Source organism: Chinchilla lanigera, unplaced genomic scaffold (genome assembly GCF_000276665.1).
Source record: "Chinchilla lanigera isolate Chin_1 unplaced genomic scaffold, ChiLan1.0 scaffold00041, whole genome shotgun sequence".
NCBI classification, from domain to species: Eukaryota; Metazoa; Chordata; class Mammalia; order Rodentia; family Chinchillidae; genus Chinchilla; species Chinchilla lanigera.
The window spans coordinates 644,253-665,721 of record NW_004955442.1 but is presented as its reverse complement, the minus strand read 5'-3'; the positions used below and the strand labels follow the sequence as shown (position 1 = coordinate 665,721).

General features: G+C 41.5%; 1 protein-coding gene across 2 annotated transcripts; it reads left to right on the top strand.

Moving 5' to 3' along the window:
- Positions 1-181: 181 nt before the first annotated feature.
- Fopnl (FGFR1OP N-terminal like) lies at positions 182-15,689 on the top strand. 2 transcript variants are annotated; one of them, XM_013517977.1, is made up of 6 exons: positions 205-277; positions 1,099-1,203; positions 1,617-1,814; positions 3,963-4,047; positions 9,766-9,902; positions 13,959-15,689. In XM_013517977.1, exons 2-6 carry the CDS (start codon positions 1,152-1,154, stop codon positions 14,033-14,035), a joined length of 549 nt encoding a protein of 182 aa, XP_013373431.1. In that variant the 5' UTR covers positions 205-277; positions 1,099-1,151; the 3' UTR covers positions 14,036-15,689. The 2 variants fall into 2 exon arrangements, with proteins under 2 accessions (XP_005391136.1, XP_013373431.1); XM_005391079.1 differs by lacking the exon at positions 1,099-1,203 and having other exon boundaries at positions 182-277.
- Positions 15,690-21,469: the final 5,780 nt, after the last annotated feature.

Sequence of the window (21,469 nt, the reverse complement as noted above, 5' to 3'; positions counted from 1 at the left end):
GCTCGCAGACTAAAAAATAGTGTTTAGCTTTCTCCTCCCTCCCACTTCAGTAGGTCCCGCCTATCCTCCTTGCTGATTGGTGACCTCTCCGTGACTTATCACTATCCACCCAACCGCAGAAAGCAAAAATTGAGAGAGGCGGGATCGAGCACAATGAGAGCTGTGGGCCCATTGGCTCTAGACCATTCCGCGGAGCGGCGCGGACTGCGCGTGCGTGCAGCTAAGGTGCGCCCCGGGCGGCCGTTAAAAATGGCGACTGTCGCTGAGTTAAAGGCTGGTGAGTGGAAGCGGGGTGGAAAGCGTTGATTTTTCTGTGTGTAAAACATGGGACCCAAGAGGAAACAACGAGCACAGCGTCGGCTGTTGCAGGGCTCCTTCTGCCGTATCAGGGCCTGCGGGCGCGTCCGGCAGGTGCCGCAGCCGCTGCGCAGAGCCTGTGGGAGGCGGTGGTTGTCCAGGGGCCGTTTCGTTTTGATACCGAGGAGCTGAGCCAGCGCCTTCCCGCTGAGCTGCCCGTTCGGTCCGCCCTTTATCTGTGACTTTGAGGCAGGGTCTCGCTAAGTTGTCCGGGCTGGGCTAGAATTTAACCCTCCCGCCTCAGCCTCCCAGAGCCCTGCGGTGGCAGACGCGGCCGCCCCGCCAGGTCCGGCCGGTTCCCGCGAGGCGAGGACGGCGCTGGTGCCGGCACAGGTCCGCAGCCGCGGTTGGCGTCAGGCACAGGCCTGAGCCATTGGCTGACGGGTGTGCTGGGCCCTTACAGCGGCTTCTGAAGGAGCTTAGGTCCTGCTTGTCCGTCGGGAGAAACCAGTCGTGGCACACGTACTCACGGGGCTGAGGCAGGAGGATAGCCTCGAGTTCGAGGTCAACCCGGGCAACTTAATTTGTTCAAGGCCAGCTAGGACTACCCAGCAAGACCCTGTCTCAGACCCGCCCGCATAAAGATCCTGCCATTCTGAAGACTTAACTTGTGATTGTCTTTAAAAAAAAAACACAAACCACCAAGCACTTGATTTACAATGGGTTATTTCATTAGGGTTGTGGACATCACTGGTTTTTGTACTAAAAACATTGCATGCTCCTTTCTCTTATGGAGTGTAGTTTGTTTATCTCTCTGGAGCAGAGGTGGTTAGCCACACTCAAAGCCATCTGCAATGACAAACACCCTTGAAAATATGATAGACTGTGGAGTGAGCTCAGGTCCTGGTAAGCTGACTATATTCTGTTCCCCCTTTTATTCCTCACCAGAGAATATGTAGCAGATTATAATCCCTGACAGTGACGAGGCCGTACGGCAGTGGTGGCCAACCTCGGTACAGGTGTTGCACTCGGCTGTTGGTTATCACTGAAAGCTCAGAAGGGTCTCCATCACTGCTGTATGCAATAAGCTTAAACTTGTTCAGCTCTACTAAGAATAAATCAATGTGACTTGGAAAGTTTATTGTTTTTATTTTTTTCTTACAAAAATGATTTGTAATAATGTCATTGTTCAATTTGTCATTGTTTAGATTGAGAACTACATTTGTGTCACTTACCTTTTAGATGTTTTTCTTCAGAACATGCCCAGGAATGACAAAATTTATTGTATCACTGAAGCACTAGTATTTTCTGTTTAACAGTTTTAAAGGACACCTTGGAAAAGAAGGGGGTGCTAGGACATTTAAAAGCAAGGATCCGAGCTGAAGTATTCAATGCCCTGGATGACGATCGTGAACCTCGACCATCACTGTCTCATGAAAACCTTTTAATTAATGAATTAATTCGGGAATATTTAGAATTCAACAAATATAAGTACACATCATCGGTCCTCATAGCAGGTAAGTGATCATTGTTTATCACCTGAGACAAAATCTGCTTCCTCCTCCCCCCAGCTCACATTGTAAGTGTGTAGCTTAAAAATTAATTTTCATTACCAAATGATGTTGTCTGTGTGACTGAAATATAAAATTACACAGGTTCTTTTCATAGCTTGAACAAGTTCTCATGAGGCTTATTTTACTGTTGGGAAAATAATAGCTAGAACTTTCCCTGACAGATAGTTAATATTAAGCATACATGTTAACTTCATAAAGACTGTTGATTTTTATTGGTCCTAAGGATCTTCGGTGTCTGTACTTCTACTTTCCTGTGTGATAGGTGACTGTATGGTACTACTCACACTCAGAAAATAAGCACTGTTTGAAAATATCAACTAGTTGTCTTGGAGTTGGGCTTCCCTAGAATGAAATATAATGACAATAGTCATTTCGTATTAAATATTCAGCTTTTAAAAAAGACTGAGGCCGGGCTTGGTGGCGCACGCCTGTAATCCCAGCACTCGGGAGGCTGAGGCAGGAGGATCGTTGCAAGTTCGAGAACACCCTGGGCTACAAAGTGAGTTCAAGACCAGCCTGAACTGCATAGTGAGACCCTATCTCAAAAAGACCAAAAAAAAAAAAAAAAAAAAAGACTGAGGTACAGTTCACATATAATAAAATTTATTGTTTTTGGTATACAATTGTATGGATTTTGTCAGTGGCATCCAGTTGTATAACATCACAGTCACACTCATGATAAAGAACATTTCTGTCACCTCAAAAGATTCTCTAACATTTTGGTCAATTTCTTCACCTCCCCCACTTGTAGCACATTACTGATGTACTGTTCTTCTGTTCCCCTTTTCCTTTTCCAGAATGTCATGTACATGGAACCATGCGGTGTGCATCCCCTTTGGTCTGCTTTTACTTAGCATGATGCACCTGAAATTCAGTGAGATTTGTTCTTTCTTCTGTGAATAGCATTATTTGTGGGAAAATAGTATGACTGTGCCAGTTTCTTTACTATCAATTGATAGGCATTTGAATATTTTCTAGATTTTAGCAATTATGAATTAAGTCATGAAAATATTTTTTGTTTTGGTTTGAGTCTTTTGAGACAGGGTCTCGCTTTAAAGTTCAGGCTGACCTCGAACTCATTATGTAGCCCGGGTTGGCCTCAAATTCATGCCTATCCTCCTGCCTCAGCCTCTTAAGTACTGGGATTGCATGCTGCACCACCATGCCCAGCCACTGTATGTATTTATATACACGTTTTTTCTTTTGTTTGTCTTCTTGTTCTTTTTTTTTTTTTTCTGGTATTAGGAATTGAACTCAGAGCCTTCACACTGAGCCCTTCTTATTTGCCCTTATTTTTTAAGACAGGTTATCATTGAATGGCCCAGGCTGGCTTCAAACTCATAATTCTCTTGCTGCGGCCTTCTGAGTAGCTGAGACTATAGGTGTGAACCTGGTACATACAAATTTTTGTGTGTACATGTGTAAATAGCTAATAGTGGGACTGCCAGGTTGGTGTATGCTTACATTTATTGGAAAGCTGCCCAGCTGTTTTCTAAAGTGGCTGTACCGTTTTGCTTTCCCACTGATGTATGAGAGTTCTGGTTCCACACATTCTTGACAGCATTTCACATTGAGTTTAAGTTTATTTTTAGAGTTACTGCCACTGAATGGATATACTTGCTTAAAAATTACTAGTACTGTTTTAATTCATAGCTTTTCAGAAAACAAACTGAAGTCCAGTATTGTAGTTTAGATGCAGAAACAGTATTTTTATAGCCAAAACTTGGGGGGTTTAAAAGGTGAGTTTATGAGCCAGAAGTGGCCACATATGTCTGCCATCTGAGCTGCTCTGAGGCTGACGCAGAAGGATCGTGAATTCAAGGATGGCCTGGGCAATGTAGTGAGACCTCGTCTCAAGAAACAGAGAAGGGTAAATTTATGTTAAACTATATTGAACCATGTCATGCATTTATCAAAATGGATTTTTCGAAGTCATAAAGTCACATGCAGCTGGATCTGGCTGGGTATATACTGTCATCATTTTTTGAAAATCTGAAAAATGTGTATAACTGGTAAGTATGGTTGTTATCACAGTTATATTTGCTTTTTAGATTAATAGACTCAGTGTTCTCATGAATTTTTTCCCCCCAGAATCTGGTCAACCTGTAGTTCCACTGGACAGACAGTTTCTCATCCGTGAACTAAATGCCTTTGAAGAATCAAAGGATAGCACAATGTAAGAAGTTTTTTAAAATAGGTTTTCAGTTGTTGAATTGGAGTCATAATTGCATAGTGCAGTTATGTTTCATTCTAATCATCATTCATCAGGTACTTATTCAGATCCAGTGTGTGTCAAGCTTTGTACTAGAACAGGTCAGACAGGGTCTCTGCTGGAGCTAAAATTCCTGTGGCTTCAGAGAACTAACCTCCTCTGCTTCTTTCTGAGGTAACTGCTTTTGGCTTCTTGATCCATTTATTTTATCTTCTAAGGCATTGCGTTATTGTTGTGTTCTTTTTCATACTTGACTCTTCCTCCTTACTGCTTTCTTCACTTCAGCTTACAAGTGAACTTAGCTATCCTAAAAAGCCTATCAACTCCCAACTCCATGCTACTTCTTATTGGGTTTTTTTGTTTGTTTTGTTTTGTTTTATTGCAAATATACTGAGTCCATTCTCCACTTTCATTTTGCTACCCTGTCTTTTGCCCTTTCTGCATCTTAAATTCTCCCCTGGCCATTTATACCAAAACTATTCAGGGAAAGAAAGGGTGCTCACTTTCTGGTAGTTTGTTAGTACTTTTCCTACATCAGTGTTTCTTGAACTTTTCCAGAGGTACCTAAAGAATGCACGGAAGAAAACAAAGCACAACAACAACAAAAACAAAAACATCCTAGGTAGACTGAGTATGGAGCTCAAAGCAATCTTCTCTAGTAAGACATTTCTTTAAAGGCTTTCTAAAGTTGATTGAATATTTCATTCTCCTTCATGGCATAACTGTGTTTGTGTTACCATAGAATATTTTAAGTTACATGCCACTTAAATTTACCTCTCCTGCAAGTCTTTGTGCAGCCTAAGTCTGTGCATTGTGCCATGCACCTCGTACTGACAGTGGGTATGTGTGCGCTTCCAAAGTGAGAAGCTCAGTTTTACCTGAATTTCTGCAACATTTTATAATGTTGATGCCTCTTCCTTAGAATGGGTTTTGCCATTCATTTATGACTCTTTGCTGTCTTTATTTCCCTGTCTCTATTTCCATTCCTTTACCCCAATGGTGCTTGCCATCTCTTTGTTGACTCTTTTAGGGTTCCTTTAAATTGTGGAAACTCCCACTGTCCTCCACTTTTGTTTCTCCTTGTCCCTACCTCCTTTTCTAAGTACTTTTGAATCTTTAATGGTGCCTGCCTGCTACTGCTTAAATCTGGCCAGTCTTCCAGGTTGTGAGTCCACATTTCTGCTGCTGACTCAGTGTGGCCAGAAACCAAAGGTGTTACTTTCATTTCCTTCTCTACCCCGCTAAGTTCCTCATATAGCCGCTCAGATTTTAAACGTAGAGTTCACATATATTTTTGGTTCATTCCCCTTTTTCTACTAACCCCTTTTAAAATCCCATTGATTCTGCCTCTATGCTGTCTCCTAGCCGTTCTCACTGCCCTGTGTTGTGCTCTTTAGCCTTCTGACTCGTTTATCTCCAGCCACCTTCTTTTTCCAGTTATGTTTTATCCTGCCAACTTGTCTAAGATAGTCACTGCATTGTTTAAAAACACAGTAAACATTTTCATCTTTATGGAGATACCTTGCGGCATCATGCCCTTTTGCTTTTGCACACACTATTCCCTGGCCAAGAATATTTTCTTCTTCCTCTTAACTCCTGTGGGATCATGTTTCATCTTACAGATCTTGCTCAGATATTAACTGTTTTGTGATAGTTTTTTCTTCCTCTTTCAGTTAAGTTTCTCTATTTCTTCAAAATTTGATTGATACTTTTGTTACTCATGTATTTCATTCTTTCTTATAGTTAACTCTCTTCTTGTTCTTCCACTGGGAAGGAATCTTTAAGAGAAGAGACTGAAATGTTTTCTGTCTGTCATAGTATCTCACAGGAATATATATATTCCATAAAATGCTTATTTCATTGAACCAAGAAAATTTGTCATAAAATCAGTGATCTCAATAAAGAAAAAAGAAAACATGTCTTTTTTTTTTTTAAGACAGGGTCTTGTTATATAATTCAGGCTGACGTAGAACCTGTTATATAGCCCCAGCTAGCCTCAAACTTGTGATTTTCCTGCCACAGCCTCTTGAGTGCTGGGATTATAGGCATGTACCACCATGCCCAGCTAAGAAAATATTTCTTAATTTGGTCCCATTGATTTATAGTTTCTTTTCTTTTTAAAAATATTTTCTTTAAAATCTTCATGTTAATATTAAATGACTGCAAAAGTCTGTAATAGCAATATTAATCTGACGAATGAGGAAGACAGTTGCCATTATGCTACATTTTAAATCTAGAATTTGATCTGAATAAGTATACTTTGGGGTTAATGCACTAGTGAAACATTGTTATAGTACTAGATATTTACCTAGAAAAGTAACTCTTTTGAAATTGCTTTTTTGGTGGGGAGAGGTAGTAGGACTTTCACGCTGAACTACTACCCAGCCATTTGTTTACTTACTCATTCATTCCTTCATAGATGGATTTTGGCTAAGTCACTAAATTGTTAGGTTCAAACTTGCAGTTCTCCTGCTTCAGCCTCCCAGAGTACAGGTATTCCAGGCATGTGCCACCACTCCCAGCTTCTCTATACAGTCAAGGCACATCAATATGTACTTTCTTCTATATATATGAGGGATTGTGTTTCTACAACTTACTTTTCATGCCAACATATATAAATGTTAATCTTCTTAAGATGATGGATTATTTCAGACATAGAGGTAGAGTGATTAACAAACATCTGAATTCTTTCCTCTCATATTTGGAATGTTGTACTTTGTCTTTGAGATTTTTAACTACATAATACTAGGGATATCTTTGAAGGCCAACTCTCCCATTCCCATTCCTCCTGGCATAACCATGTTTTCTGTTTTTGTTTTAAATAGTCTGTCCTGGTCTGTGTACTGTAATTGATTTTTACATTATTTTATTAATAAAGATTTAGGTTGTTTCTAGTGTTTTGCTATTACACTTAAAAATATTTGAGTACTTACTATGTGTCAGGCACTGTAGTAGACACTGGATATAAGACAGTTGAAGGTTGTTTTCTGCAGTTGATCTAGGAATCAACTGTTCCCTGAGTGTGATCCATGGAAATACTGTACTTGTTCAGTGAGATGTTTACCACCAAAAGAATTTCAAAAAGAAAAGCTTGTCTGTACCACATTTCTCTTGGAGATTCATAATGTCAAGCAGTTTCTTTGAGATTCATAATCTCAAAGCAGTTTCTCTGAGAAATCCTGCAGTAAAATTCAAGGTTTCCAAACTTACTTGACAGAAGAATCCTTCTTTGCAGTATTCATATCCTAGCTATGTAATGTTCATGTAGATGTTTATGGGTACAGTTAATCACTGTATTTAGATATTTAAGTGTTAAAAAATGAATAACACTTTAAAAAGCATAGATTTTGACACTTTCAGTAAAATATGTAAGTACTGTAGTTGAGAACACTGGGAAAAATAACTTGGAGGAATCTGTGACTTGGGATGAGCTGTGAGGTAAAGCCCTATTCAAATGGAAGGCATCAGTTTGCATTTAGCAGTTGGAGGGAATGAACATCTGTCATGTACTTACTGGCTTCTTGGTGGATTTGAGATATTTGCTGCAGGTGGGAGTATTAAACGTAAGTGGATGACAGCTTCTTTTCCATAAAGTTGGGGAACTTCAATCCCTTGTTTCTCAGATTTCAGTGATTTATATTCACATGTCGCTGTATCCGTCTGCTGCTTGTCTTATTAGTACAGTCGTATTAGTACAGTTCTACAGTGCTCAACCAAAAACACTTGAGGCCAGATGTGTCTTGAAAGTCCAGGTTTCAGATTTTAAAAAGTAATACGGTACCTATAACAAATACGAAGTATACACTAGGGAGTCTAAAGTGGCACTCCAGTCACATTTATATTTTTCAAAACAATGTGAGAATTTTCCTTTAATAGCTTTATGTTGGGTCACACTATGCCACCACACCAGCTATATGAAGAAAATTCTAGTTTTTAGAATTGCAGGTAAGGTATTGTGAAGCTGTATTTTCTTTTTTTGTTGTTGTTTTTTGAGACGGGTCTCATTATATAATTCCTGCTGGCCTTGAACTCGCTGTGTAGCCCAGGCTGGCCGTGAACTTGCACTCATCCTCCTGCCTCAGCCTCTCAAGTGCTGGGATTATAGGCATGCACCACCATGCTGAAGTAGGCTGTATTTTTCTGTAAATGACCTTTAAAAAAAAAACTTAAAAAAAAAAACCCTTAATGTCCTTTAAGTTTAGGTTGAATATATTGATTATATATTTTCTAATTAAAATATGTAACTCTTAAACATTTTAAAACTTAAGTAGATTTTGTGGTATGTTAAAAATAAAAATTTAGCAATTATTTTGAAACAATTGACATTGTAAAAAGGTTGACTTAAAGCAAACAAAAATTTATATTCCTAGGTGATGCGTTCCTAAGAATTGAGGCATCATATTAGAAAAATTTACTTTCCTGCTTTCCTTTGCTGCCTAACAGATTACCCCAGAATTTGGTGGCTTAAAACGACAAATCAGCCAGGCGTGATGGTACACGCCTGTAATCCCAGCACTCAGGAGGCTGAGGCAAGAGGATTGTTGTGAGTTTGAGACCAGCCTGGCTTACAAAGTGAGCTCAAGGCCAGCCTGGACTACATATTGAGGCCCTGTCTCAAAAAGACAAAAAGAAAAAAAGAAAGAAAAAGAAAAACATTACTGTCTGTGGGATACCTGGAAGATGGGCTCCACTGGGTGCGTCTAGCCTGGGACCTCATGGGGTGTAGTTCCACACCCACCGCCTTCTCATGTTGCAGAGGAGGCCTCAGCACCTCGCCACAGGTGCCTCTCCATGGGACTGGTGAAGGACCTCAGGCTTCTGCCGTCCTTCAGAGACAGTGATCCAAGAGAGAATGCAAAGAAGCTTTGCAAATATTATCCCTCTTGTGTAGCTGTCATTTATATGCTGTGTAATATATGCCAAGTACAGCTCTAAATACGACATTTATTAACTTATTTACTGTCTAAAAGACTTGTAGCATAGGGACTGTGCTTTATAGAGGAGGGAACATTTACTATGAGGTTGGTAAGGTTAAGAATCTTGTCCAAGACTCTAGCTGGCAGGTGGCAAAGCCAGGACTTGAACCTAGGCAGTGTAGTTTCTAGGACATGAGCACATCTCTGGGTAACAGTTTATTCAACAGGTGTTTACTGGATGAATACCTGCTGCACATCAGATAGTAATAGGCACTGGGAAATACTATCCTGAGTTTGGAGTTTAAAAGCTGAATTCCTATAAATTGATTGCAAATGTATTTCGGTTTAAATGAATTTTAAGTTAACATATTTTCTCTGTGGTTTCTTTGTGTGTTTGTTTGTTTCTGTTATACTGGGGATTAAACCCAGGGCTTTCACTGAGGTACATCCCCAGCCCTTTTAAAAAATTTTTGAGACATGGTTGCTAATTTACTAAGTTGCCCAGGTTGGGGGTCAAACTTTTGATCCTCCTAACTCAGCTTCTCAGAGTGCTGGGATTATCGATATGTGCCACCATGTAAATAGTACGTTTAAATTTAAGACCATGAACAATTTGCAGTTTGGATAATCTAACATCTTTTTAAAGTCTAGTGAATTACTTGCTATTTTGGTATCAGAGCTTACCTTTTAAAGAATAAATGTTTTAAGCTATTATTTAATGCAAAATTAATTGATTTTTTGTTTGTTTACTTTCTCCCTGCCTTAGGCCTCTTTTATATGGAATTTTAGCTCACTTCTTGCATGGCAACAAGGATGGCATTCAAAACACATTCCTGAAAGAATCTTCACTTCAGCCTCCAAACCCAAATCTTGGCAGACAGCCTAATGGAAGAAATCAAGCAGGTATGAGTTTTCTGAGATTCTTCATTTAGCTTCAGCAAGCATATTTTTTTCCTATACATTTTTATCTTTGGAGGAGCTTTTCCTGAGCATTTGAGTCACAGTTTAACTCTGCCATAACTAGTATAGCAAGCCTGTGTTAACCTCTAAAAATAGTGCTCTTTGGAAAGAAACTCCTAAAAGAAGCAGATGAATGATTAGAAAAAATTCTTAGGTATAATTTCTATATAAACCTACTGAAAAACCTAATTTTCACATAAATTTATAGTCATAATCCTTAACATTTTATATATAGTTTGTAATGACATGATCATTTTTTCCAAAGGCTGAGAAAAGACAAGATTGCTGAATACAATGGGTATATGTGTCCTTTGCATTTTCAGGGTACTTTTTATGATGGTATTCACAAATAATAGACTCTTAGGACAATGGCCCATACTTTGTTTTCAGAAAGCTCACTTTTAAAATGAGATTTGGTTGTCTTGATCACATCAGTGATAGGGTCTCACTTTGAGCACTTGGTTTGAGTGGATTATAGCACAGTATTTCGACCATGGGAGACACCTATCTCTTCTACCAAGGATGTTTATAGTGGAGCTCAGGTGTCTAATTATCAGAACAAAAGTACTTTTTTGTGTGTGTGTGTGGTAGTGGAGATTGAACCCATGTATGCTAGGCAAGTGTGCTGCCACTGGACTACACCTCTAGCCCCACAGTAATAACCCTTAAATGTTGAAATAAATTTTTTGGAACCAAAATGTATATTGTCTTTTGTAGCTTTTCTAAGCTGCCCCGACTGATATTTGACTGTATTAGATGTTTGGTGTCTCTTAAGATCTGAAAATGAAGTATTTATCAATAGGATAAGCTCTCTTTTGAAGATTATTTCTCTGTTCAGTAGGAATTATCCTGTGTTCTGAGCTGGATGGAACATTGGAAAAGAAATTTTTCCAACTTATTTACAGTTGAGACAACCAAGACTAAGAGATTAGTGACTCGTCGCAGGCCCATAGCAGATAGTAATTAACAGTCAGCACATCTAGTTGCCATTCCTGTGAACTTCTCCTTTTAAGATTATGGAGAACTCTTCCAGGTTCTCTTTTCAGGAATTTGTAAGGAACAGAGCTTTGTGCCCTGTATTTGTCAAAAAAAATAAAATAAAACAGTAATTGTTCAAGTACTGGAAGAAATCTCAAAAAATTTAATATAAAGCTCCTTTTAACCTCTTCCCAACTCGCCTCTCCCTGACCCTACAATTCCCCTTCCTTCCATGGAAAATACCCATGTTGGCTTCCTGGGGGTATCGCTAAGAACTAATTTCTGTGTATTGAAGTATATGTGCACCATTACTTTGTGTATTCCTGCAATTTGCATTATTAACTTGCCAGTGTGTGTGGATCCTTATGTAGTGTTCCGTGGTGTTGCTGCAGTCACTTTTTACAGATGTACTGCTTTTATTCTTTGCTTTTATAGTATTAAAATGTGACTGTGTTTTTATCTACACACAAGAGTATTTCTTGTGTTTGGATGCCCAAAGTAGAACTGCTGTTTCAGAGCAAATGTAGATTTAAAAATAGAGTACATATTATTTAATTCCCCTCCAAAAAGACTTTAGCAGTTTTTATACCAAAAATATATGGCAGTATTCAGTTGTCACCAATAGTGACACATTAATTAACATTTATTAACTCAGCAACCCCAAGACATTGATTTTAAGTGCACAAGGAAAAATAACTTTTGGTATCTAAGCTTTTTATAATCAACCCCCTTAGTACTTATGTTAATAACTATTAAAAAACTTGGAAGTAATAATATTTCTTATCCAAATTCTGTTCTGAGAGTAGATATTAAAAGGTTTTTATATTAAAAAAACAAATTCTGTTCTAAGCTACTTATAATCTTAAACCACTGCTAGGGAAGGGATGGAAGAAGAAAGATGGAGGGAGGAAAGGACACAGAGATGAAGATACCCTTACGTATAAAGTGCCAGAGGCATGCAAGAGAGGACTTCACATCAGTCAAGCAGCTTTGGGTTCTGTGGAAAGCTCAGACATGAGGGTGACGGCTGAACTAGTGGGATAAGAACAATAATTTTCTTGATCATCAAAAATTTTTCTTGGTATAATAGTTTGGTGACTCTGGGCAACGACTTGAGAAGAATTATCACCAAATTTTTGCATCGTTTTAGGAATACAGATAAGTGTTGCACTTACTCTCTCTGGCTTACTATCTGAAGCTGCATAACTCTTATTTAATAGCACTGAAAAGGCTGTGAATGTAATAAAATGATTAGGCCATAGCACCTTCTCTACATAAGCCTATCCAGTTGCAACATATGACACTACAATGGTATATGTAAAATGAAGCATGCTTTTATTTGAAAATAAGTCTGAAGCATGCCAAGATGAAAACACTTCTGTCATGAAACCTTTCAAAGTGCTGATGTAAAAACGAAAGTGCTTTAGAGGTACATTCACCTTAAAAATAACAGCCAGTTCATTAATCCTGCTACTATAGCATTTGTTATCTTGGAGAAGAAGTTTTTTCTCTACATGTACCAACTCCACATAAAGAGTGTAAATACACATTGCAGACATGTACAGAAAAAGGGGTGAGGGGTAAAGAGATGGATGGAGAGGGGAGGAAGGGGAAGAGAATGAAGAAAAGGAGTTAAGATGTATTATGTATATGTACCAGTGCCTCATAAGGAATGTAAACATTATGTGCTATAAGCATATACTAATAACAGATAAATAAAAGTTTTAAGATACTCAAGAGGGGAAAAAAGAGATGAGATTTTTATCATAGAAAAGACCTTTATCAGCTCAACTTTATTGCACATCTATGAAATACAAAAATAATAGACTTCTGTTGAAGGCAATGGGCACACCTGTAACCCCAGCAATTTGGGAGGCTGAGGCAGGAGGATTGCAGGTTGGAGCCCAGCCTGTGCATTTGGGGCAGGGAATGTAGTTCAGTAGTAGAGCACCCCTGGGTTTGATCTCCAGTAACACACACACACACACACACACACACACACACACACACACACACAAGCCTTCAGCTTTTAAACTAACACTTTTCTAAAAGACTTAAAATCATTGTGTTCTAAGGAAATTGTTAATTTTGTAGCAAAGTTGCCAAAACTGATGGGAGAGAGATTTTTGTCAGTTATCCAAATCTAGAAAGTGATCTTAATCTTGGGGCTGATGAGCTGCTGAGGATTTAGAACCCTGGGAGACATCACATTGTCTCAGGGATTAGAAAATTTAGTGTGAAAATTGGACTTTTCTAATAACTTATCTAAATTTGTATTCTCTGCCCCCTGTTTCAAAATTGTCACAAAAAAGGTTTTCTCCCCTTGTAAAAGTGTTTGGAGGCGCAGGACCTTACATAGTTTGAAGAATCTAGTTATTGCTTGCATTTCATATTGTCTCTGGATATTGTCTCTGGATTCCTTTCATCTAGAGCAACTCTATTCGCTAATCTTTTACCTCTGTGACAAGACACTGAGCAGAAGCAACCAGCCATCGTTGCTGTTGTCAAAGTGCTGTCGGTGGTTGCTGGCTCTGGGCTCCCCTGACCTCTTAATGGAGCTTTTGTCTTGTTTTTTGGCTTTTAAAAGCATTGCCCACAACTTCCCCAGATAGTTTTAACAATTTTGGTAGGAAGATGTGAACGACCTGATTTTTTTTTTCTTGCCACAAGAGGGTGCTGCTAGGAGGATTTGAAGGCTTTGTTTTTCAGTAGTCCCTCAGCATGCAGAGTGAACCCCATGTTCTTCTTTGTGAGTCCCATTCCTGACACACAGGAAAGGCTTGTAACTCAGCACACAGGTGTACTGCAGGTTGCACTCTTTTCACTTAAAAAACAAGTGAAATACTGCTGAATAATTAGAGTGAGTACTAAATATTTCTGATTTTCTTAGGGTATTTAAGAATTTTTTTTTTTCATTGCCTTAAACCACCTACAGAACTCATAAAATATCCTAAAATATAGCTAGGTGCATCTACCTAGCTGCCTGTATTGACTTGGTTGTATTGTTTCTGTTCATTCCAGATGGTCACCTGGGAAAGGAAAAGGGGACAAGCACCAGTACTGAAGAGCTTCATGTTTCCCAAACAGTGAAGAGATGACACGTCCATGAGGGGCATCTTTCATCTTAACATTATGTGTATTGAATACCTTATTTATTATCTCAATGTTAGCAATATGCACTATTATTTCTATTTTGTAGAAATTTGCATTTCTGCAAAACACTTAGACCCCCATGTTTAACTGCATTTGTGAATAAAAGCTGTCATCTGCCTTATTGGATGTGACTGAAAAGAAAATACATTGTTTTAGGAACTATTTTAAAGATCTTTAAGTTTCAATAATCTGTACATTCTTCAAAAAAAGATTTTTATCCATATGTTCTGTTCTTTGACATGGCATATTAGTTAAATTTTCTTCAACTGGCATTGTGTGGATTTGTAGGAAAATTCATTCATGTTTTAAAAAGACATATAAAAGAACATTATAGCCAGGAAAACCTTAATTCCTGTAAAGTTTGATTTATTTTAAAAGTAGCTATTTTCATTTAACCCTTCATAATTAGGCTGAAATAGCTGAATTACTACCTAAAGTTGAACTTTTAAACTAGGTAACAATGTTCTTTTTCTTTCCTTAGACCATTTTGGCTTCTACTGGAACATTTAATTAAAAGGTAGAGGGGGAAATCATTCTTTTAATTTTGCTGTGAGTAAAACAAAGAGTTTATTCTATAAAGAATGTGAAACATGCATGAAGAGACAGGCCTGGGGAGGAGCGCGAGAGAGTAACTTCAAATAGCTGGCGTTGTTCAGCGCCCCTTTGGCCTCCATTGTGCAATAACTGATGCACCCTAGGCAGCCGGCCCCTTCTTCCTGGGGCTCTGAAAGGCTGATTGAACACCAGTTTTCATTCTTGGGATGGAAACACTGTACAAGCTTTTCCAGTACTGTCTTTGAATGCTTGTGATACTTATTAGGGGCGTTTTCTAAGGTAGAGCCGACAGATGCGCTTCACTGGAAACAGCTGCTGCAGTATCAACAGCGCTGATTGGCGAGAGCCACAGGGCACTGAGAGTGCCAGGTCGTGCGGCCAGGGAGCCGGCAGTGTGGAGCGAGGTGCCTTCCACAGGAAATGCAGAGCTGTCTGCAGGGTGCTGGGACTGGGCTGACTGCGAAAGTTAGGGGAACTTTCAATGCTAGTCAGTGTTACTCCTTACAGATGTAAGAATTTTTATCTAAATGTGGAAAAATATTGCTATTATTTTTTGTGATGCTAGGGGTTGAACCATAAGCCTTGAGCATGCTAGGTGGGTATTCTACCACTGAGCTACACTCCCAGCTCCAAAAAAATATTAATGATACCACTTTAAAATACATAAGCCAAAAGATTTTTGCGAAGCCCATGTACATTTTATTTATAGATGCAGTTTTTTGAGTGCCCATTTTTAAATCTCCAATATCTGATTACAGTTATGAATTGCATTGTATTGTATGTGGGAATCTCAATATCTGAATTTCCCCAAGGGACTTGCAAGGATGTTGACAGTGGACACTAAGTTTACCTCAGGAATCGCAATCATGTAAATGCTGGAATTTATAATGATGGATACTGATACAAAATCATCACCGTAAAAGCTAGAATCATCACATGTAGTCCATGGTGCTTTTGTATACATGATTCTGTTAAATTGTTTGTGCCTAGAACAGCTTTTATACTTTCAATGTATCACTTAATAAAAACTTATTAAGCAACTTACCTTTTTGCAAAGGTTGTTTGTGTTACTGTTCCAACATTAAGAATCAGAAGATTGGAGGTGGATCCCTAGGCCTTTTGGTTGGGGTCCTCAGAAAGCTCACTGTTGGAATAAGAGTTGGTATATGTGTATTTGGCCTCAGTCGTGTCACCTTGGGACGGTTACTCTTCTTAGGCTGGCAATGGTGGGGTCTCCTGTGATCATTCTCTGGGGGAATGGTATCATAATCTAGGTTTTAAAAAGCAAGTTGGAAAAGACAAAAACATTTTCAGCATACTACTAGATTTTTATGATTATTGGAAAAGGAAGACAATGTTAAATTGAGAACATCTGCTCTAGAAATTTCTACTTGGGATTAATGAACAGTGTCAGTCACTTTAAAAAGTGTATGGGCTGAGACATTTAAAATACTCAATACATGTATGTTCAAGGAGGGATGTAAAAATACAGAAGATGCATCAGGCTATTCTCATAAACTCAGTGTTATTACTTTGCTGGGTTTTGAGAGGCGACTGAGGAGGGAATGGGAGAAGTTATGGTCTAGAAATGCTAGAGAAGGTTTTGAGGAAAAAAGATCCATGGATATGGGAAGTAGAATGAAAGAAGCATTTGGGAGAGGTGGAGATTTAAAATCTGGGCAATCTAAAAACTCGTAACACCCTCAGAGATAGCACTTTAAGATGACGAAGTTTAGTATATGTTTGTATAGAATAAATTAATAGCTTTATAATTATGTGCAAGCATACATGTGTATATGACTCACATGCCTGTGTGATTATGTAAACTCGATGTATTCTTTTAATCTAAAGCCAAGCATACATGAAGTTTTAACAGTTGCGAGAATATGCCTTTAAAGGCATTTAAGACAATGCTTCCCAGCCGCTTGGTATTTGATTCTTGTAACAACTATTTATGCAAGGATTATGTGGTCTTTGTGAATTTTTTTAAAAGGAAAATGTGGTAAACTCACGTAACCCAGGCTACCTTGAATTCAAGGTAATCCTCCTGCCTCAGCTTCCTGAGTCCTAGGATTACAGGCGTGCACCATCACACCAGGCTACAATCACCTTAAAAACAGATCTCATCTTTAGAGCAGTTGTTGGCACACAGCTAAATCGAGTAGAAAGTACAGGACTCCCATCTACCTCCTGCAACCATGCCTGCCTAGCTAGCCTCCTGCACTGCCAACACGCTGCACCAGCATGGTACGTTTGTTACAGTGGCTGAATCCACAGGGAAACGTCATTCTCATCTCAGATCCATAGTTACATTAGGGGGCCCTCTTGTCCATTTCATGGTTTTGGACAAATACATGGTGATGGTAATTCCTAGTATTATACAGCATAGTTTTGCTGCCCTATAAGCCTTTGTGCTGTGTCTATTCCTACCTACTGTAGAATACTGTATAGCTGGAATTGCCCAGTAGATAGCTTTTCAAGATTGGCTTCTCTTACTTTGGAATGTCCATTTAAGATTCAAGTTTTCATGGCTTGATAGATCATTCCTTTTTAGCCCTGAATAATACTTGACTGTTATTTATCCATCACCTATCAAAGGATATCCTAGTTGCTTCCAAGTTTTGACAAATTTAAAGCTGCTATAAACATCTGTGTGCAGATTTTTGTGTGAACAAACATATGTTTTCAACTCCTTTGGGTAAATCTCCAAGAAGTGTGATGAGTGTGGTTGGTTTTGAAAAAATAAAAAATAAAAATAAAACCACTTTTACTGAGAATTTAGGGCCCTTCCAGAGAGAATCTAGTTGCCATGAGACTGGAGTTGGAAATTAGTGATGAAGGAAGAGGCGCTGCAGGTGCCCACAAGGCAGTCCTGGATCTGGAGAAGCGCGGGGCCACTGTGTATGAAACGTGTTCTTGTGCAGACAGTTGGAGCTGAGCTGTGCTTGTGATCAGAAATTATATTCTTGTCGTTATAAAGCAGCAGATCATGGGCCAAATGAACTTCAGTTGATTTTTGAGCTGATACACTTTTAAGTAATGAAATCCTAGGGTATATGCAGGAATAAACCATGCTTAAACCCAATCTTTGTTCGAACTAAAAATTGGAGGGGATCACACGTGGGGACTTTTTGGACCCAGTAGCAAATAAAGAACTACTTGATTACAAAGACTCCAGGAAAGAAATTCCCCTCTGCCATCTTGCTTCATGAGTTTTTGGAAATTCTCATTAATCAGCCCCCCACAGAAAAGACAAGCAAAGAAAAGTTACTTCATAGCACTTAGTCAAAGTGCATTTTGTGAAGTAACTTTTTTCCCCCAAAATCCTTGAAACAACTGACCTTTTGGGCCAGGAGAAATAAAATAGGCACCTGATTTAATTTGTAGAACAGTGCACTACCACTAAAGATTCAAACATTTGAATCTTGTGTATTGGGTATTTATTGGATGATGGTTCAGTGAACACACTGTCTATGAGTACTTCTACAGCATGCCAGAAAGGTATGAAATGGTTTATGGAAAGCCTCAAAGCTACCATTTAACCCAGCAAGGTGGTTGAGACAGAGTCTGAACTTTGATTCTCTGAGAAAACTGGCTCAGAAGTTCGCCCATAATTTTGAAGCTTCTTGTCTGGTGCTTAACGATCTGGGGTGAAAATCTCAGACTCCTGTCTCTTACTATGGTCTCTATGTCAGCCGGTTGAGACTGGAATTCCTACTCCACTAATGCCTGTGCCACCTTGGCAGTCTTATTCAGCCTCTCAAACTTGTTCCTACATCCTACAAGCATTAGAAGGATTAGATGAGAGAATGCAGTAATACTGTTTGCTACAAAGTCTTCACTGAATAACATTCTTTCTAAAGCTACCAACAAGTTCTTTAAAGAATCAACTATAGCCCCTGTGAAAGGTCAAGGCCTGTGGTGGAAATGCCTGTTCTTCCTTTGAGACCAGCAAGTCGACTGGGGCAACTGCTCTGGACAACTTCTCAGGATGGGAAGATGACGATCAGCTTCAGTCTTTCCCCATCCTGTTTCTCCTTGAATGCAGGGACAATTTCCACTCCTTTTACAGTGTAGACGTGAGAAGGCATGTGGGGAAGCAGCTCATTTATCACTTTCCAAAGAGCTTCACCACCAGCTTCCCCTGCCAGCTGTTCTTGGCTCTCTGCTGTCTTGAATCCTGGCTGTTCTTGGCTCTCTGCTGCAGGCTTATTGGAGGGAAGGGCTGGGCTCAGGTGGTTTCAGGGATGAAAAGCAAGTGAGCTTGAGCTGAAGGAAGTTAGAGGGACTGCAACACAGAACTCGGTCTGCAGAGCAGTCTGGAGGCAGCAGGAACCATAGCCAGTGTGCACGCTTTTATGTCCCAGGGCCTGGTGCAGCCCGACTTGGCTTCATGTTTGTTGAGAACAGCAGCTACCATGAAGCAGTGCCCTATGTGCCTTTCACATCACCTCAAGGGCTGCTCACAGAGAGCCAGGAAGTAGCTCGTGTTCTTCCCTTTGAATAAACAGAAACAGGCACAGAGAGACAAAATTATTTGTCCATCGTCAAACAAAGTGGCACTGGCAGATTCAAAGTGAGACATCTTACTCAGAATCCTGCCCGTGGCCTTCACCTGGCCATTATCCTTGAATGCCTCTCTTCTAGAAGTAAATCCTTTTGGTTTTGTTTTTTGGTTTTTGTTTTGTTGGTTTGGTTTTGTTTTTGGTTCTGGGAATCCAACTCAGGACCATGCACTTGCCAGGCAGTTGCTGTGCCACTGAGCTGTATCCCCAGCCCTGTTTTGTTTGTTTGAGACAGTCTTGCTATGTAGTTCAGGCTGATCCTGAACTCACTACGTAGCCCAGGCTGGCCTTGAACTCACAGCAATCCTCCTGCCTCAGCCTCCTGAGTGCTGGGATTGGAGGTGTGCACCACCAGGCCCAGCCTTGTTCTGTTCTGTTTTTGCCTTGCTATAGATTGAGCTCAGGGCCTTGAACATGATAGACAAAAGTTCTACCACTGAATTACACCCTACCCCAGTCCTGAATTCTAAATTTTAAAAATGGTGCTGGGGAAGGAGCCCAGGGCCTTGGGCACGCTAGGCAGATGCTTGACCATTGAGCTACAACCCCAGCCCTGGAAGTGAATCATGGTATCAAGAGGCCCTAGGGCCCATGCATGTTTGTCCCAGCGAATTCCTCTGGGATTCAGTCTTCTCTCCTGCAAAGCGGGGATATTAATAAAGACATGGTTGCAAGGGGCAGGGTTGTTGGAAAGGGGTGGGTGCCAAGTACAAAGCCTGGCATGGCTCTTCCAACTCCTTTAACTCTCTCCCCCAAATCCTAGAAGCAGCTGGGACCCACATGGGTGCTGGGAGATGCCCATTCCCACCTCTGCTCCAAGCAGAGTGGACCTTCCCACCCCACCGCAGCATCTGTGGGGAATACTGGAAATTCATCCTGCGGGGCCAGCGCGGGGTGAAGGTCGTGTCCCCAGCCCGCAGCACCCGCGGCCGCTCGCACCATATTTAGTCAGGGGGAGCGGGCAGCCCCGGGCTGGTATGTGGCGCTGGGAATTCCTGTAGGAAGGAGCCCGCGCCTGGCCTTTTTGGGTTGTCTCCCACCCAGCGCCTGCGGAGGGAGGACCGGCCCGGCCCGGCCCAGCCCGACCCGGGAACCTCGGAGCCGGTCGGCACTGGGAGTGGGGAGCGGGCGTCCCCGGCCTGGAGCGGGGCCAGCCCACTGCCTCGACTGCCTTTTATGGCCTGTACGTGGGTGCGTGTGACAGGCAGGAGAGGGACAGGGAGAGACGGACAGCCAGAGAGAGACAGAGACAGTGGCCAGAGGTAGTGAGACACTGAGACCAAAGACAGACTGACAGCTGCGGAAAGCAGAGGCAGGAATGGACTGAGGGACAGACAGACGGAGGGACAGACAGAGGGAGCCGGGCGAAAGGGTGATGGAGAGTGTCCCACAGAGGGAAGGGACACCGCCCACACAGCGCACAGGATGCGCTCGGAGGCGGAGGGCGGGGGAGACCGTGGCCTCTCCTGCACCTACAGGGGTTCCCGGGGAGGGGAGCCTTGGGACGGTCGAGCTCACGGCCACCCGGTCCCGATCCGCACTGTGCCAGTTACATAACGCCCGCCCGCGCCGCTCTGCAGCCGCCGACACGCAGCTGGGGGCCGCGAATCACTCGTCGGCCTTCACACAGCCGCCTCGGGCGCGCGCCGGCGGCGGGGCGGGGCTGGAGTCCCAGCAGCGGTTCTGCTCATTTTAATTTCGGTCGCGGTCTCTGGGTGGAGGTGGGGTGGCAGGCTGGGAAAAGTAAAAATTTCCCTTGCCGCACAGTTCCCAGCAGTCGGGCTGAGGTGGGACGCCTGCCTCGTCTTTTGCAAAAGTTCTAAAAGATCCCCTTTCCTTACACTTTACTCAGCAAGGCTGCCCCCCTTTCTAGACGGCAACAGGAGAATAAAACGAGCCCAGGAAAGGCAGCCTCAAATCAGGCAGGCCACTGTCCCAGTTCCGGCAGGAGGGGGTTAAATAAAGCCCATGCGTCTGGAATTGGCTCAGGCAAGAAATTCTTGCATCCCCTATAGACGCTGCCTGCTCCACTCTTTTTCTCTCTCTAGGGACTCAGAATCTTGGTGACGGCCCTGCGAGGGCCGGCCGGGTGCGCCCCCAGCCCCTTAGCGAGCGCCGCCGCCGCCAGGAGCGCACTGGGCCCCGGGCAAAAGCGGCTTCTCTGTGCGGTGCAGGGGGCAACGGAGGGCGAGCGCCGGGCCCTCCCCGCCCCGCCCCCGGGGCCGCCCCTCCCCCATCCGGTCGGCTCGGGTCTATAAA

Excerpts from the sequence above, each read along its gene's own strand:
- Fopnl (XM_013517977.1), top strand. The coding sequence starts at position 1,152 with ATGACAAACACCCTTGAAAATATGATAGACTGTGGAGTGAGCTCAGGT. Across the intron at positions 1,204-1,616 it reads TGGAGTGAGCTCAGGTCCTG|TTTTAAAGGACACCTTGGAA; the intron begins GTAAGCTGACTA and ends TCTGTTTAACAG. Across the intron at positions 9,903-13,958 it reads TAATGGAAGAAATCAAGCAG|ATGGTCACCTGGGAAAGGAA; the intron begins GTATGAGTTTTC and ends TGTTCATTCCAG.